Source organism: Myotis daubentonii, chromosome 10 (genome assembly GCF_963259705.1).
Source record: "Myotis daubentonii chromosome 10, mMyoDau2.1, whole genome shotgun sequence".
In the NCBI taxonomy this organism is placed as follows: Eukaryota; Metazoa; Chordata; class Mammalia; order Chiroptera; family Vespertilionidae; genus Myotis; species Myotis daubentonii.
The window spans coordinates 85,566,006-85,580,456 of record NC_081849.1 but is presented as its reverse complement, the minus strand read 5'-3'; the positions used below and the strand labels follow the sequence as shown (position 1 = coordinate 85,580,456).

Below are 14,451 nucleotides of genomic sequence, written 5' to 3'. Positions count from 1 at the left end.
AGGAGAGATGGGCCTCGGGAATCACGACGGTGGCATTTGGCCGGCAGAGGATGAAACGTCTGCTAACCCTGCACTCCGAGTCCAGGCTGGGCACGTACCATTCCCATCCACAGAGCGGTCACTGCTGCCAGGAGGGCTGTGCAGAGCCCAGCCGTGGCCCGCCCCTCCACCTTGGAGAGGCCCGGGAACGTGTCTCTTTGGCTGCTTCCTGGAAAACGGTGGGAGGCGTCTGCGAAGGTGCCCGATGGAGGAGCCACGGTAAGGAGCAGAATCCCACGCAGGTGGGCGTGGGCGGCCAGCACCAGGACCCCCGCCAGCTGCAGGGGAAAACCCGCCACATTGACCTTCTGAGCATGGGGTCATGGGAGCCCCAGAATGTGGCGGGAGCTTCTAAATGCTTTAAAATAAGGAAAAGCCTGGAGGAGCTGTTTTCGGATTGTTGATCACATCATCTGGTATAAGACCTTGGCCCCGCCCCGGGCCTCCTGTGCCAGCTCCGCCCCACTCGTCCCAGGCGCTCAGCCCAGGCACCCTTCTCCCCTGGTCCTCCTCCCACCAGCGCCCCTCCTCCTTGCCATCTGCACCCCGAGCTGCTGGAGGCCATGTCTGCTGCCAGGGGCACCTGTGTCACTGTTTCTGCTCCTGGTGCCCCTCGAGGGCTCAGTAAAACAAGCCACTTAGGAAAGGAGGGGGAGAGCAGTCTCATGCTGAGTGTAGCTCAGTGACGTCCCGTTGTCTGTGGTAACAGGCCGGGAACTTGGCCCGGACACACGCTGCTCCCTCATCCACCCACACAGGCACGAAGCGAGGGAGGAAAGAAGGCCACGCACCCCTCCTGCACCGAGCAAGCGCCCAGGAGGTGGTGCTGACCACACACATCATAACAATAACACGCCAGGGAGAGCCGGAGCAGAGCGTGTAAATGCCCTAACGCTATCCTGAGAGGAGAAGTCTCACCCCTGGTGCGAGGACGCCCGCGAGGGAGCGGCGTGTGGCGAAGATGCAGGACGCCACTGCGCTGTGAGAGCCGAGCAGACGGAGGCATTTCAGAGTCAGGAGGAACGACAGGGTTCCCTGGAGCCACCTCGCCCTCTGCAGCAGAGAACACAGCAGCCACGTGTCACCCTGTTACAGGGCGCACAGCGTCATCACCCCTGCGGGCCGGCCACAAGGGAGGCATGCCCTGGGGTGAGGAGCACCCCAGCCACGCTGTGAGAGGGTGCGCGTGTCAGGCTGCAGAGGGAAGGCACGAGGGAGGAGCAGCTAGAGTTAGAGCTTTTCGGAAGGGCCAGCTCCAAGTCTGATCTTGCGGCTCCATAGCGGTCAGGCCCGCTCAGGCCCGGCGCTGTGAGTTGCAGCCTCAGGACCGAGTGGGGAAGGCCACCTCCACACGGCACGTGGAGAACTCAGTGCCCGCCCCCGCCTCTGTGTGGGAATGAGCGCCTGATCGACAACATTCCTCACGCACGTTTGTAACATTTAATCTTCATAAAACTAGAAGCGCCCCGATTTCTACCGACGGAGCCTGGGCTCCGGGAGAGGAGATGACAGAACAAGAGCCGCCTGGCTGAGCAACAGCAGGTCCAGGCCCACCCGTGTGGCCCCAACGCCCGTCCTACCTGATTCCATGACGCCATGGGACTGAGGTCCACAGAGCCCCGCAGGAGCCCCATGTGCAACTGGTCGGTCACCTCCCCGGCCAGAGAGAGCAGGTGGCCGGAGGCTGCGTACCAGGCCAGGCCGGCCCCGGCGAGGGGCAGCTGCGGGGCAGAGAGAGACCGTCAGACGGGCTGCGGCCTGGGGGGCAGGGGATGACACCGCCTCGGCGCCTTCAGGCTACGCCGTGGGGACGGCCCTGCGCTGGCTGAGCGGTGCGCAGGCAGGCCCGGCATAGCTACGTCCGCTGCGAGTTGTGAGGGACACAGGGCCTACCTCCAGCCAGGCCCCGGGTTTTTTCCAGTAGCCACGGACGCCCTCCTCGGCCACGCGGAAGAGCTGGAGACACAGGTGGGTCAGGGTGAGCGCCAGGAAGGCCAGCTGGAGGAGCGCGAAATAAGAGATGACAAAAGTCCCGTGAATTGTGTGGGAAGCTTGAAACCCCTGCCTACCCTCAGGAGTGGGCTTGATCCCAGCATGTTCTTGGCCGTGTGGAGCTGAGACACACGTGGTCTTCGCAGGCCTCCAGGCATTTGCACCTCTCCACCCACCAGCCTCAGAGACCCGCCCGCGGGCGACAGGGATGCATGTGAGCTTGAGACGGGTGCCCTCATGGAAGCCCTGCCCTGTGAGAACTGCCCAGCGCCCAGGGCGTCTCCTGCCCACCCTTCCCACCCCCATCCTTCCTCATGATGCTCAAGAAAGAGTGCTCATGAATTTGGAAAACATATAAAATGTATTAACAGGTTCCTTGGCCACGTCAAACCTTTGAAAGATCCTGCACATAAGAAATTTCTTAAAGTTCTGTCTATGATGATCTCACCTTGATGATTTCCCATCTACCATGACTTCACCTACCCCCTCACCCCCTCACCCCCTCCCTCCCTGAGAGCAGCAGTGGCCCTGGCCTGTCTGAGGTCACGCGGCCTTGTAGGGCCCTGTGCACCTTCCAGTGAACACTTTAAAACTAAAAACGCCTCTTTGGGACCCCTCCCTCCCTTTGGGGACAAGGGAGTGTGCTGCCGCCACAGATCAGGGGCTGGGCCCCAGGACAAGAATGAGAACAGTAGCAGCCGCGTCACAGAAGCTGGAACGTGTGTGGACAGCACTGGGTAACCCACAGCTAAGCTTCGAATACTCAGCTTTGGTTCTCACAGGTGAGGGACGTCAGTGTCTGAGTTGAAGCCTGTGTGAGGCACAGGCCATGGCAGCCTGAGTGAGCCCTGGACAGGGCCTGGGCTTCAGCCCTAAGCCCCCCACATGGCATCTGCACCCCGAGAGCTGTCCCTGGGGGTCTTCCTGTCCTGTGCCCACACCAGCGGGCATGGCAGGGGTCTGTGGAGGGCAGGTGGGGGCACTGTGCTCCATGGGTGGCCGAGAGGCCGGTGCGCTCACCTGGGGAAGCAGCAGGTGGTACCGTGGGGCTGGGTCACTGTGGACGACGGTGACCGACTCCACGAGGGGGGAAAGGGCGAGGCCCCCGGCCGGGAGCAGCGCCGCACGCAGGGACACGCGGGAGAAGAGGCGGGTGGGGGGGTTGTAGAGGACGAAGTGCACGGACACGGCCCTGGTGTGGTGATCCACCCAGCGGCGAGACCTGAGGCCAGTCAGCACGGCGCGGGCTGCGGGCCTGCAAAGCGTGCAAGTCAGAGGGGGGAAGCCGTGCAGGGAGGCTTCCAGCCCAGGCCCTGCCGGCCCCTGCTGTGGCCCGGCATTCATAGGACTGCACGGGTGGCCGTCTGTGTCCTCCGACTCCTCACTGCCCAGTGCCCCTCTCTCCTTGCCCGGGTGGGACCCCAGGCTGAGGAGACCCTGGAGAAGGGCAGCCTTCCCTGTCCCAGGGGCCCACTTGGGAGAGATCGCCATCTCTCGCCCCAGGTCGTGGGAGTGATGGACAGGCAAGTGTGGACGACTTGGACCCCCAATCACACTGACCTTGTCCTGCCCAGGCTGAGCTCACAGTGCTCCCTGCAGGCTGTGGGGTCACTTGGGGCCACTCTTTGGGTCTCTGCGTTGGTCACAGAGGGGGTTTCAGAGCCTCTAACTTTGGGGTGACACGTAGGTAGAGAGTCTTCGGGGAGCACGGAGAGAGGCCTGGGAAGCTGCAGAGCCAACCAGAACCAGAGCAGGAGTCAGAGGCGCTTCCACGTCTGCCCTCACCCTGGGGTGTCTGGCCAGGCCATGTGGGCACATGCTGACCTCAAACATGGCCCAAGCCCCTCAGTCCACTGCGTCGCCCTCAGCTCCCACCTGAGCCCAGGACCCGACCCCTCAGGGAAGGCTGCACCTGGGGTGACCCCATTCTGAGCTGGGACGTCAGTGAGTTTCCATCACCAGCGATGCAGGGGCGTGCCGTCCTCATCCCCCTCCCGTCAGGACAAGGTCTGTGACATTCCAGTTTGAGATGGAAGCGCCTGGATTTGCAGGACCAGGAGGGAGGCCACTCGGGGAGGAGTTGGGCCAGAGGAGAGGGAGGTGCAGGTGGTCGCCCTGCCCCCAGCCCAGTGCCCACGATTCATCACAGCTAGAGATGGCGCCAAGGGCCTGGGTTTCCTGCCCATGGGTTGCTCAGACTTTTCACATTCCATGTGTTTTTACAAGTAAAAAGAAAGAGCATCTGAACTCGTCGCTTCTTACCTCACATGAAGGGCCAGGAGAAAGTTTTATTTGCTTAAGGACTGCCGGCCCTATGAGGTAGCATGTTCCCCCGAGAGCTCCAGGCTGCGGGAAGGAGGACATGGCCGCACTGAGAGCCTGCACCCCTCACCCAGCACAGCCACACTGTGAGCCTGTACACCCTCACCCAGCACAGCCACACTGTGAGCCTATACACCCTCACCCAGCACAGCCACACTGTGAGCCTGCACCCCTCACCCAGCACAGCCACACTGTGAGCCTGTACACCCTCACCCAGCACAGCCACACTGTGAGCCAGTACACCCTCACCCAGCACAGCCACACTGTGAGCCTGCACCCCTCACCCAGCACAGCCACACTGTGAGCCTGTACACCCTCACCCAGCACAGCCACACTGTAAGCCTGTACACCCTCACCCAGCACAGCCACACTGTGAGCCTGGCACCCCTCACCCAGCACAGCCACACTGTGAGCCTATACACCCTCACCCAGCACAGCCACACTGTGAGCCTATACACCCTCACCCAGCACAGCCACACTGTGAGCCTGGCACCCCTCACCCAGCACAGCCACACTGTGAGCCTGTACACCCTCACCCAGCACAGCCACACTGTAAGCCTGTACACCCTCACCCAGCACAGCCACACTGTGAGCCTGGCACCCCTCACCCAGCACAGCCACACTGTGAGCCTATACACCCTCACCCAGCACAGCCACACTGTGAGCCTGGCACCCCTCACCCAGCACAGCCACACTGTGAGCCTGGCACCCCTCACTCAGCACAGCCACACTGTGAGCCTGGCACCCCTCACCCAGCACAGCCACACTGTGAGCCTGTACACCCTCACCCAGCACAGCCACACTGTGAGCCTATACACCCTCACCCAGCACAGCCACACTGTGAGCCTGCACCCCTCACCCAGCACAGCCACACTGTGAGCCTGGCACCCCTCACCCAGCACAGCCACACTGTGAGCCTGGCACCCCTCACCCAGCACAGCCACACTGTGAGCCTGCACCCCTCACCCAGCACAGCCACACTGTGAGCCTGTACACCCTCACCCAGCACAGCCACACTGTGAGCCTATACACCCTCACCCAGTACAGCCACACTGTGAGCCTGGCACCCTCCCCCAGCACAGCCACACTGTGAGCCTGAACCCCTCACCCAGGACAGCCACACTGTGAGCCTGGCACCCTCACCCAGCACAGCCACACTGTGAGCCTGGCACCCTCACCCAGCACACCATTCTGGACCTACGCGTTGTTGCCACGACCCCGCCCACTGCCGTGGTGGAGCAGAGGGAAGCCCACCTGAGCGCCAGGCACGCCGACCGGGTACACACCATCCAGCAGTGTGGTCAGGCTCCAGTCCCACCAGGCATCCACGCTGCTTAGGCTGCCGGAGGAGCTCCTGGCACCTCTTAACGCAAGAGCAGAAACAAAAAGTCACTCGGTAACAGAAATGGCAGGCAGTCTGGTCTGTGGGAGCTAAGCGGAAGCCATCTGCAGCACCAGGCACAGGGCCCTGGAGCGCCTGGCCCCTGAGCGGCAGCGAGAGGACAGGACAGGACAGTGGACTCGTTCCTGGTGGCTCACCCGCTCAGTCACCCTCTGAACCTGTGCCACTGGGGAGGACCACGGCCTGCCCGGCACTCTTCTGGGTGCTGGGGACACGGACAATCAGATCCCTGTCCTGTCAAATCCCACGTCACAAACACATCAGTGACAAACATCAGGGAGAGAAAACAGCGAGAGACACCGGCGTGGGCCGTGGGCAGTGGGCAGGGGAACCTTAGTTTGAGCAGCCGGGAACTTCAGCACGCGGGGACGTTTCAGCAGAGAGCAAAGGCGATGGAGGTGCCCACAGGGACGTCTGAGGGGCAGGCACAGGCCAGGATGGGCATGTGCCAGGGGTGACGGGAGGGCAAGGAGGCCGCTGAACGGGGGCCGAGCCAGCGCGGGACCCGCAGATAGAGACATGGTGCTCTCTACACCACCACCCGTGGCCATGGCTTCTCCTCCCTCCCAGTCTGCAGACCAGAGCAGCAGACCCAGCTCTGACGGCTGAGGTCAGATGAGGTGCACAAGCCAGGCGCACACGGCACAGGGAGGGTCAACAAGCCTAGGGTGCTGCCTCCCAGTGAGCTACTGACCATGAGGTAGCCGTCTGCTGCCCCTCCCCCCAGGGAGCTGACCCTAGGACACTGAGCGCTTCAGACAACGAAACCCGTCAGCTCAGCCGAGACGCCCGCTGAGCAGAGCCTGGCCATCGTGACAAACGCGGGCCACGCGCGAGGAAAGGAGACAGAGCAACACGGAGCTTGTGGCAGGTCAGTGACATGTCACCAATGTGTGGACCCAGAGGAGGGCAGGGCGGGCCACCTCCCTCCCCATCATGGCCTTCACCGCTCATAGCTTCCTGCGTTTCCAGAGCCCAGGCTCCCCCTGCCCCCCTCCCCTCTGCACGGGCTCCTGGGCCAGCTGTGTGCCACCCTGAGCGGCTGGAGGCCCCAGGGTGAGCTTCTCAGGTCCAGGAGGCCACCCAAATGATCACTTTGTTGAGCACATGGTGCCACCTGCTGGCAGGAACTGTGCATAACCAACCGTGAACACGGCTCCGGGCCTACCTGGCGAAGGTGTTCCGGATGGCGTGGCTGAGAGAGTGTTCATCCCGGGGGGAAGTCGCGTGGGTTATAAGCAGGTGTAGGAGCAGCATGAGGACAGACATGCAGGTGTCCCTGTAAGAAAGACATTGGGAATGGCGTCTTCACAGGCCGCTGTGCAGACCCAGCCGACCGTTTCCAGTGGACCCTTTTGTGTCAGGGTGAGGCCTGTGAGGAGGCTCATGTTTTGCATATTGGCATCCAAGTTCCCAGCGCCAGCCTCAGAATGAACTGCCTTTGTGCTTTTGTCAAAGACCCGCTGGGCGTCCGTGTGGGTCTATTTCCGGGCTCTGTCCTGCTGGTCTGCGTGTGCACCACGTGGTGTCTCGGGTCCAGGGCGTTAGGCCCAGCCCTGAGGTCGGGGACTGGCAGCCTCTGACTGCCCTCTCCCAGGATGGCTCTGGCCAGGCCAGCCCCTGCTTCCCGCGCACATTCAGAATCAGTCTGTCCGCATCTACAGCTCAGCTTGCAGGTTTGGGTTGAGACTGCACTGATTACACTGGGAAGATCTGACACGGGGCCACGCTGCGCGTCCGGCCATGAACGCAGCGTCTCTCTCCCTTGCTCCAGAGCTGAGCGCTTCTCTCGGGTCTTGTGGTTTTCAGATCCAAACTCTGCGCTTTCTTCCACCCGGGGCTGAGCGCTTCGTTTCCCGAGTGCCGTGTCAGTGGCTTCGCTATTTCAACCTCCGGGTCCCACTGCCCGTGGCTGAGGTGGGAACCCGCCTGGGCTCCCGCCGGCTGGATCCTGTGACCCTTCAGGCCCCCGTGCTAGTGCAACCCAGGAGCCTTTCTCAGGGTAGTTCGGGGTTTTCTGTGTAGACTATGCCCGCCACCTGTCAGCAGGCTGTTTTATTCTTCCTTTCACAGCTATACGCTTTCCGCTCTTTTCCTCGCCCACGGCCCGGCTGGGACTTCCTGGAGGGGCAGCAGGAGCCGGGCTTCCACCTGAACAAGCACTCACTGTCCAGCAGGTGTGAGGGTAGGGGGAGTCACAGAGGCCCCCTATGAGTGTGGGGACGTTCTCTTCTAGTCCTACTTTGCGGAGAGGTTTTCTCGCTTTGTTTTCATGGAGCATCGATTGTGTCAAATGCTTTCTGTACGTCTCCCGAGATGCTCACGTGACCTGTCTGGTTGGATCCGTTCAGACGGTGAACCACGTCAACTCCTTCTTGTGTCTCTCACCCACAGGGAGCACCGCGTCTGTCTCCGCTGGTCTCTCTGTGCCGGTCTCTCCCACCCTCCCCGAGGCGCGCGGGGTGCTGTCCCTGGGAACCGCGAGCGGGCAGAGCCTGAGCACATTCGGACCGGCTGAGTGGGGAGGTCACCTGCAGGAGACGTGTTTGCTGCCAGGAGACACTTGACGTCTGGTCCTTCTTTTTCTTCCTTTATGTTGGTCGCTGTGACGATCGATGTTTAGGCCCATGAATTCATCAAAGGCTGCCCACGGTCAGGTGGGGCCTGTCGCTTCCTGTAGGGCTGTGGCAGGTCCATAGGGAAAAAGGGCCAGTGAGTCTGCCACCACTTCCCAGGCCTGGAGTCCATGGAAAGACGGCCGAGCCTCCGTTGTGTTTGCTCACGCTGGTCCCGTGGGTGGCATCTGGTGCCCTCATGGCTGCCCCCTCCAGCGTGTGGGTGTCAGGGATTCCCACGTGCTTCACGAACGGCACCAGCGAGATGAGAAGGAGAGCAGGCGACGCCTGGAAGTCAGAGAAAGATCCGCTCCCCACGGCCGCCGTCCAGCTCCACCCACGACCAGGTGGGGTGGGGGTGTCATCCAGAGAAAGGTGTCAGAGGCCACGCTGGGGAGGCTTACCAGGTACAGGCACTTCCTAACTTTTGGGTTTTATCTAAAAAGCATCATGTCGATGTTGTGTTGAGCCACAGCGTATTTAACAGGCAGATGTTTGAGAACACTGCCCCGGCTCCATCCGCGTTCCAGGTAGAGGTGTTTATCTTACGGCTCCAGCACCGTGTGTGTCCTGCCTGCTCACCACCAACTCCTGCAGAGCCCGGTTACTCCAGCTTCTTGGCATCCCGTGGACTGGGGCGCACGGTGGTGGCTCTGGGCCAGCGAGGCGTCCCCCTTAGCTCCCCCTCCCAGATGCTGGCAGGCTGCTCTGGACAAGAGTGTGGGACCTCCACCCACCTCAGCACTGCCTGGGTGCGCGTCTGTCTCCGCATCCTCTCCCGCGTGGCCCTGAGCCACGCTGTGGACGGTGGATGTGCCCTGCGCAGGCGACGAGCTCGCTGTTGCCCAGCCAAGACCTGTGGGGAAGAGAGGGCCGTGGGCCTGGGGCTGCAGAGCAAGGGGGTGAGGCCTAATTGCCCGCCAAGCCCAGGAGGATAGGGTCACCGCCTTTGCACTTGGCCTGGGGTTTGTTGGGCAGCTGTCCGGGGAGGCAGAAGACTGTTCTCACTCTGTCCCGTGGCCATGGCCACGCTGGTAGGGCCCCGACACAGTCTCGGTCACATCCAGCTACAGGGCAGTTCGCTTCCAGAGCTCAAAGTAGGGAAAGCCATTTTAAAGTGCACTCGTGCCCGGCCGGCGTGGCTCAGTGGTTGAACATCGACCTATGAACCAGGAGTCACGGTTCAATTCCCAGTCAGGGCACAGGCCCGGGTTGTGGGCTCCATCCCCAGTGGGGAGCGTGCAGGAGGCAGCCCATCAATGATTCTCTCTCATCACTGACATTTCTATCTCTCTCTCCCTCTTGGTTCCTCTCTCTGAAATCAATAAAAATATATTTAAAATAAATAAAGTGCATTCTTAGCAAGAAATGACCTTTGCTTTCCATGGTCACAGCTCCCAAACAGTCATTCCACATGAGCACACAAGGCCCACGCAGGCCACAGGCACTCCCCCGTGGGGCTGGCACACCTCTCTCCTTTTTGGCATCCATGCGACCAGGACAATACTGTGCACATCGGGAAAAACTGATCTGGAAGGAAGCAGGAGGGAGGGAGGAGGTTTCTGTGAGCCCATTGACGTGCAAAAGGCCTCAGCTTCTCCAAAGTCATAGCCAAAAATCACTCCTCCTCTGCTTCAGTGTAAAATAAGCTGGTTTTCTCGTGGTCTGGCTCTTTCGGGATCGGGGCGAAGGTAAGGGAGCTTAAGAACTAGAACGCCCCAGAGGTCTCTAAAGGTGCAGCCAAATTTGGATTCAGAATGTGATTCAGACACGCACGCCGAGGCCACAGCAAGCTCTAAGCTCAGTGACCCTGCAGGCCCCAGACCCGTCCTCACTCTCTCAACCACGCCTGGGCCGCGGGGACGGCTGCAGCAGGGCGCGTGGGGTACGTGGGTGCAGGAGAGCCCCGCCAGGCCTGTGCCCAGGCCCTCGGTGGCCTCCTGTAAAGACTCAGTGAAGAAGCTCTCGTCGTCTCTCCTTTTCCAAGCGAAGCCCAGAGCCACCAGGCCCACCTGCAGGGACAGGGACAGCGCAGTCACCACGCCCTGTCTGTGCCCCACTGAGCCGGCCTGCTCCCGGGTCAGGACCCCAGGGCTCAGTTCCCCTGCCTTCACTCCCGCCCGCCTGCCCTCAGCACGGCCTCCCTAAGGCTGATGTCCTCCAGAGCACTGGGCGCCGAGGGCCGTGTGAGACCGACAGCCACCACCGTCAGCCCTGCCTCCCGCCGCTCACCAGGCTGCGACACGGCAGGGACACGTCCCCACACGCAGGCACCATCCCCTCCCGGCCCGATGGTGGACGCGACTCCCACGCCGAGGGCTGCTCACCATAAGGGGCTGGGTGACGAAGACACAGCAGGTCACGGAGATGGTCAGCAGGCACAGCCACTGCCCGCACTGCGTGGGGCCGAACCTGCCGGGAGACATGCCGTCACCTCCTGTCTGTGCTCAGGGCCCGGCTGGACCGTCCCCCCATGACAGGGGACTGATGAAGGTGGGGCGCAGGGCAAGGGGCAATGGGTGGGCCTGTTTTTCTGCCCAACAAAGGGGAGTGAGTCCCCTCCTGCTCAGAGGGGTCGCCAGCCACCCTGAAGCTGCTCAGTGGAGAGAAAGGAGATCCCACACAGGCGGCGGTGGAGGTGGAGGTGGAGGTGGAGGTGGAGGTGGAGATGGTGGAGATGGAGATGGAGATGGATGCGGCGGGGCGCGGGGGGGCAATAACAGTAATAACAGCTTCACATCTGCTGAGCAGAGCAGGCCCACGCCTGAGCTAACAGGGTCGCTGAGGATCGCCTCTGCTCCCCTAACCCCAAGAGGCACTATCCGCTGGGACTCTCGTGGTTTAGGATGTGGCCCTTGGAGCCATGACGAATGACCCTGGAGTTGCAGGCGATGGGCCGAGCTGCCGGGGACCAGCCGAGCAGGTGTGGGGAGCACAGCATCACCCCTACGACACAGGCTCTGCTTCCTCTCCCAGGTGTGCGCTTCCTCCGTCGTCAGATGACTGCTAAGGGCATGCTCTTCGCCCTGTCGGAGCTCAGCAGCCAGTTCCCTCCCACCTTGGGGAGGGTCCTGCGACCTCTCCTATCATGGGAGCAGCAAACTCCCGTGGGGTTTGCACAGGGGCTCTTCGCCCCGGGCGATGGGGGAGCCGTGAGGACTGAGACAGCCAGAGCCACTTCTGGGCCCCACCTTACAAGTTCCCCAAACCCAGGGGTTTCCTTATAGACAGTGGACTTGCCGTCCAAAGACCTGAGAATGTTTCACAGCTCACCTGTATCCTAGAAACACCGTCCCCACGCCACAGGCCACAGAGACCATCCCGCAAATGGCCCACGCTGCAGAGCGCAACCACGGCCGCGGCGCCCTTGGCCACGGGGTTGTGACGTGTCCTTCGAACGCACGGTTGGGGGCTAAGGAAGAGAAGACAGAGGCCAGTCTGTGAGCAGCCCTCGTCGTGTCCAACCACACCCAGTGTGGTCACTGATTTTGTGTCACCTGACTGGCTCACAGGGTGCCCAGCTCCCGTGCCACACCACAACTCTCCCAACGGCCAATGCAGGACGGGCAGGAAGGGGCCAGGCGTGGCACACCCACCACCCACGTCACCTTGTAAACCGGGAATGCAGTCTCTCTTCTCCCCCAGAGCCCACTGGCCAAGCTCAGCCCCGCAGGCCTCCAGCTCAGGGGGCGGCTGGGTGGCCCCATCGCCGCTGGCTGCGCTCTGGGCCTGGGCTCCCCCACAGAGAACGGCCGGTGCGCTTCGCTAGAAAAGACCAGGTGAGGGTGAGGTTGTGCCCCGGGAACGTGGTGCCCTCCACAGCAACTCCCTGTGAGCCTCTCGGGAGGGCGTGGCCTGGCCGACCTCGTCATGCCTCAGGCTGGGATGGATTCTGGGGGAGGCGCAGGGCAGCCCTAGGCCATGACAGGACACTAACTACTAACAGGCCCCTTGAAGCCGAGAGCGAGTGTGCACCTGCCCCTGGGTGGCCGTGTGACCTGGGGCAGGGGTGGGGTTCGGGCAGAAGGAGAGGGAGCCAGCCTGGTGCGGGGCCAGGGCAGTGGAGGCAAGAGCAGCCAGAACACAGGCCTGGGGATGAGTGCCAGGCTCAGGGGCGGGCTCTGAGCAAGGACCTGAGTCCAGAGAGCACAGGAGCCACACCCGACACGCTGCCACGGACAAGAGTCCACTGAAGCTACAGAGTCTGAGGCCTGGGATGGCGGCACCCAGCACAGGCAGTGCCTCGCGTCCCCTCACTCCCTCCGCTGCCCAGCATCTCTTCCACGGACCTGCCCACCCCGCCCTCACCCTCGCCCTGCACTGGGCCTGGAGCCTCTGTCCCCCACAGGACCCATATGTGCTCATGGCTCCTCACGCCCTTCCCACCCTGAGCCTGGCCGTCTGTGGCTCCCAGGGCAGGCGGGGCTGCGCTCAGTGGGGCTGCGGGCCTCCTGCAGGGTGAGGACACATTCAGGACGGCGCCCCAGGGCCTGCCCAGGACAGGGCCGCGCAGACGGGACCGGGCACCTGGCTGAGCCTGAAGAGCAGTGACAAGAGCTGTGCCCCCGGAGAAGCCAGGAGGGTGCACAGGAAGCCCGTCCAGAAGGACCCGAGGGGGACGCCGGCCGGGCCGACACTTGGCGGGAGCTGCAGGGACGACAGAGAAACGTCGCCCCAAGTCAGTGCGGTCATTTGTCGTCATGATGCAGTCCATGTGAGCATGTGCATCGTGGGTAATCACATGGGCAGTCCATGTGAGTGCGTGTGTCGTACTTCACGGAGTTCTCTCTCCCTGAACCTCGGACTCCCACGCGGGAGTGAAAAAAGAAATCACCGGAAACGCTGCTTTTCTCCCGCACAACCCCTCTGGATGGAACAAACGTTTGCTGAGCGCTCCCTCGGCGCCAGGCACCACGAGCAAAGCTGGCTGAATCCTCGCCAGAATCTGACAAGAAGCCGTCAATCCCCAACGCGTCCCCAACATAAAAGCAGAGGGAAGATCAGACAACTGTCTGCCTTGGAGGAGGAGCCAACCTCAGGTTCCGGGCCGTGGCCAGTGTCACCGGTGGGTGGACACAGCTGTCCCCTCATGCTGCTCAGTGAGACCCCTACCACCTGCTCACACATCCCACACTCGCTCTTTTCAAAGAACCTGCTGACTCGCAGCTGTGACAGTGACTCCTGAGCCCTGGTGCCCTCTGTGGACGCACCACCGCCCCCCCCCCCGCCGCCCCGCCCCTTGAGAGCCCTGCACCACCTTCCCAGCCACGCGGGCTGGGAATGGCCACGAGGTTGTCATAGAAGCAGATGTGACTGCTGTCCCTGCACAGCGGGCTGTGACGGCCTCAGGAGCAGCAGGGTCACTGCTCTAACCGCCTTCCCTGACATAGAGTTCGCCTCCGTCTCGTGGGGACGCGGACCAGAGCTGACACTGCAAACCGGCGTTGCACAGCCGGGTGTGGCCATCGGAATTCCTGCTTTTCCGTCAGAGGGAACTTGAACTACTTGCCAACCTACAACAAGTCAGGGGGTTCTCACAGGACCCTCCAGGCTGCTGCCCCCTGAGCACCAGCTGAGGGTGGCACGGGGCTCCCTCACGGCTAGTCAGCGGAGACACAGCGGCCGCCCACAGACACCCCTGGGTCCCGCCAGGCCCACATCACCCCTGGCCTTGAGCACGGGGTCCCTTCCCTGTTGCGAACCCCTCCGAGAACCACGAACCTCGCTAACATGAGTCAGGAAGGTGTCACCCTGCAGGTCTGGGACTCGGGGCCGCTTAAGGAAAGTGTCCCACCTGCCCGTGTCCTGCGGTGGTGACCAGGGCCGCCAGGCAGGCGTAGGCGCACAGCAGGGCGAAGGCCACGCTGAGGCGCGGCGTGTGCAGGAGGCCCCGGCCTGCCGGCCGGCTGTGCACCGAGGCCCACACGTGGAGGTCCTCCAGCTGCTCCGTGAACCTGGAGAACAGGAGCTGGAACGAAACACAAGACCTCGCTGCCCCAGGCGCTGCACCAACAGCACGGACGCAGCGGCGATCTGACGGCAGCGGCTCAACTGCTGTGGCCCCAGCCTGTGCGCAGCCCC

At 62.5% G+C, this 14,451-nt stretch overlaps 1 protein-coding gene across 1 annotated transcript in view; it reads right to left on the bottom strand.

Moving 5' to 3' along the window:
• Positions 1–14,451, bottom strand: part of PKD1L1 (polycystin 1 like 1, transient receptor potential channel interacting) — a 58,067-nt gene that overhangs the window by 7,357 nt on the left and 36,259 nt on the right. Inside the window, exons 33-49 of the mRNA XM_059711291.1 lie at positions 14,165–14,338; positions 12,898–13,017; positions 11,979–12,135; positions 11,644–11,782; positions 10,698–10,782; positions 10,206–10,382; positions 9,379–9,437; positions 9,108–9,284; positions 6,924–7,034; positions 5,608–5,716; positions 4,294–4,377; positions 3,592–3,758; positions 3,052–3,286; positions 1,933–2,037; positions 1,620–1,760; positions 958–1,092; positions 99–317 (exon numbers count right to left, since the gene is read on the bottom strand). Coding sequence (XP_059567274.1) covers positions 99–317; positions 958–1,092; positions 1,620–1,760; positions 1,933–2,037; positions 3,052–3,286; positions 3,592–3,758; positions 4,294–4,377; positions 5,608–5,716; positions 6,924–7,034; positions 9,108–9,284; positions 9,379–9,437; positions 10,206–10,382; positions 10,698–10,782; positions 11,644–11,782; positions 11,979–12,135; positions 12,898–13,017; positions 14,165–14,338 — 2,394 coding nt within the window. The remainder of the gene's footprint in view (positions 1–98; positions 318–957; positions 1,093–1,619; positions 1,761–1,932; positions 2,038–3,051; positions 3,287–3,591; positions 3,759–4,293; positions 4,378–5,607; positions 5,717–6,923; positions 7,035–9,107; positions 9,285–9,378; positions 9,438–10,205; positions 10,383–10,697; positions 10,783–11,643; positions 11,783–11,978; positions 12,136–12,897; positions 13,018–14,164; positions 14,339–14,451) is intronic.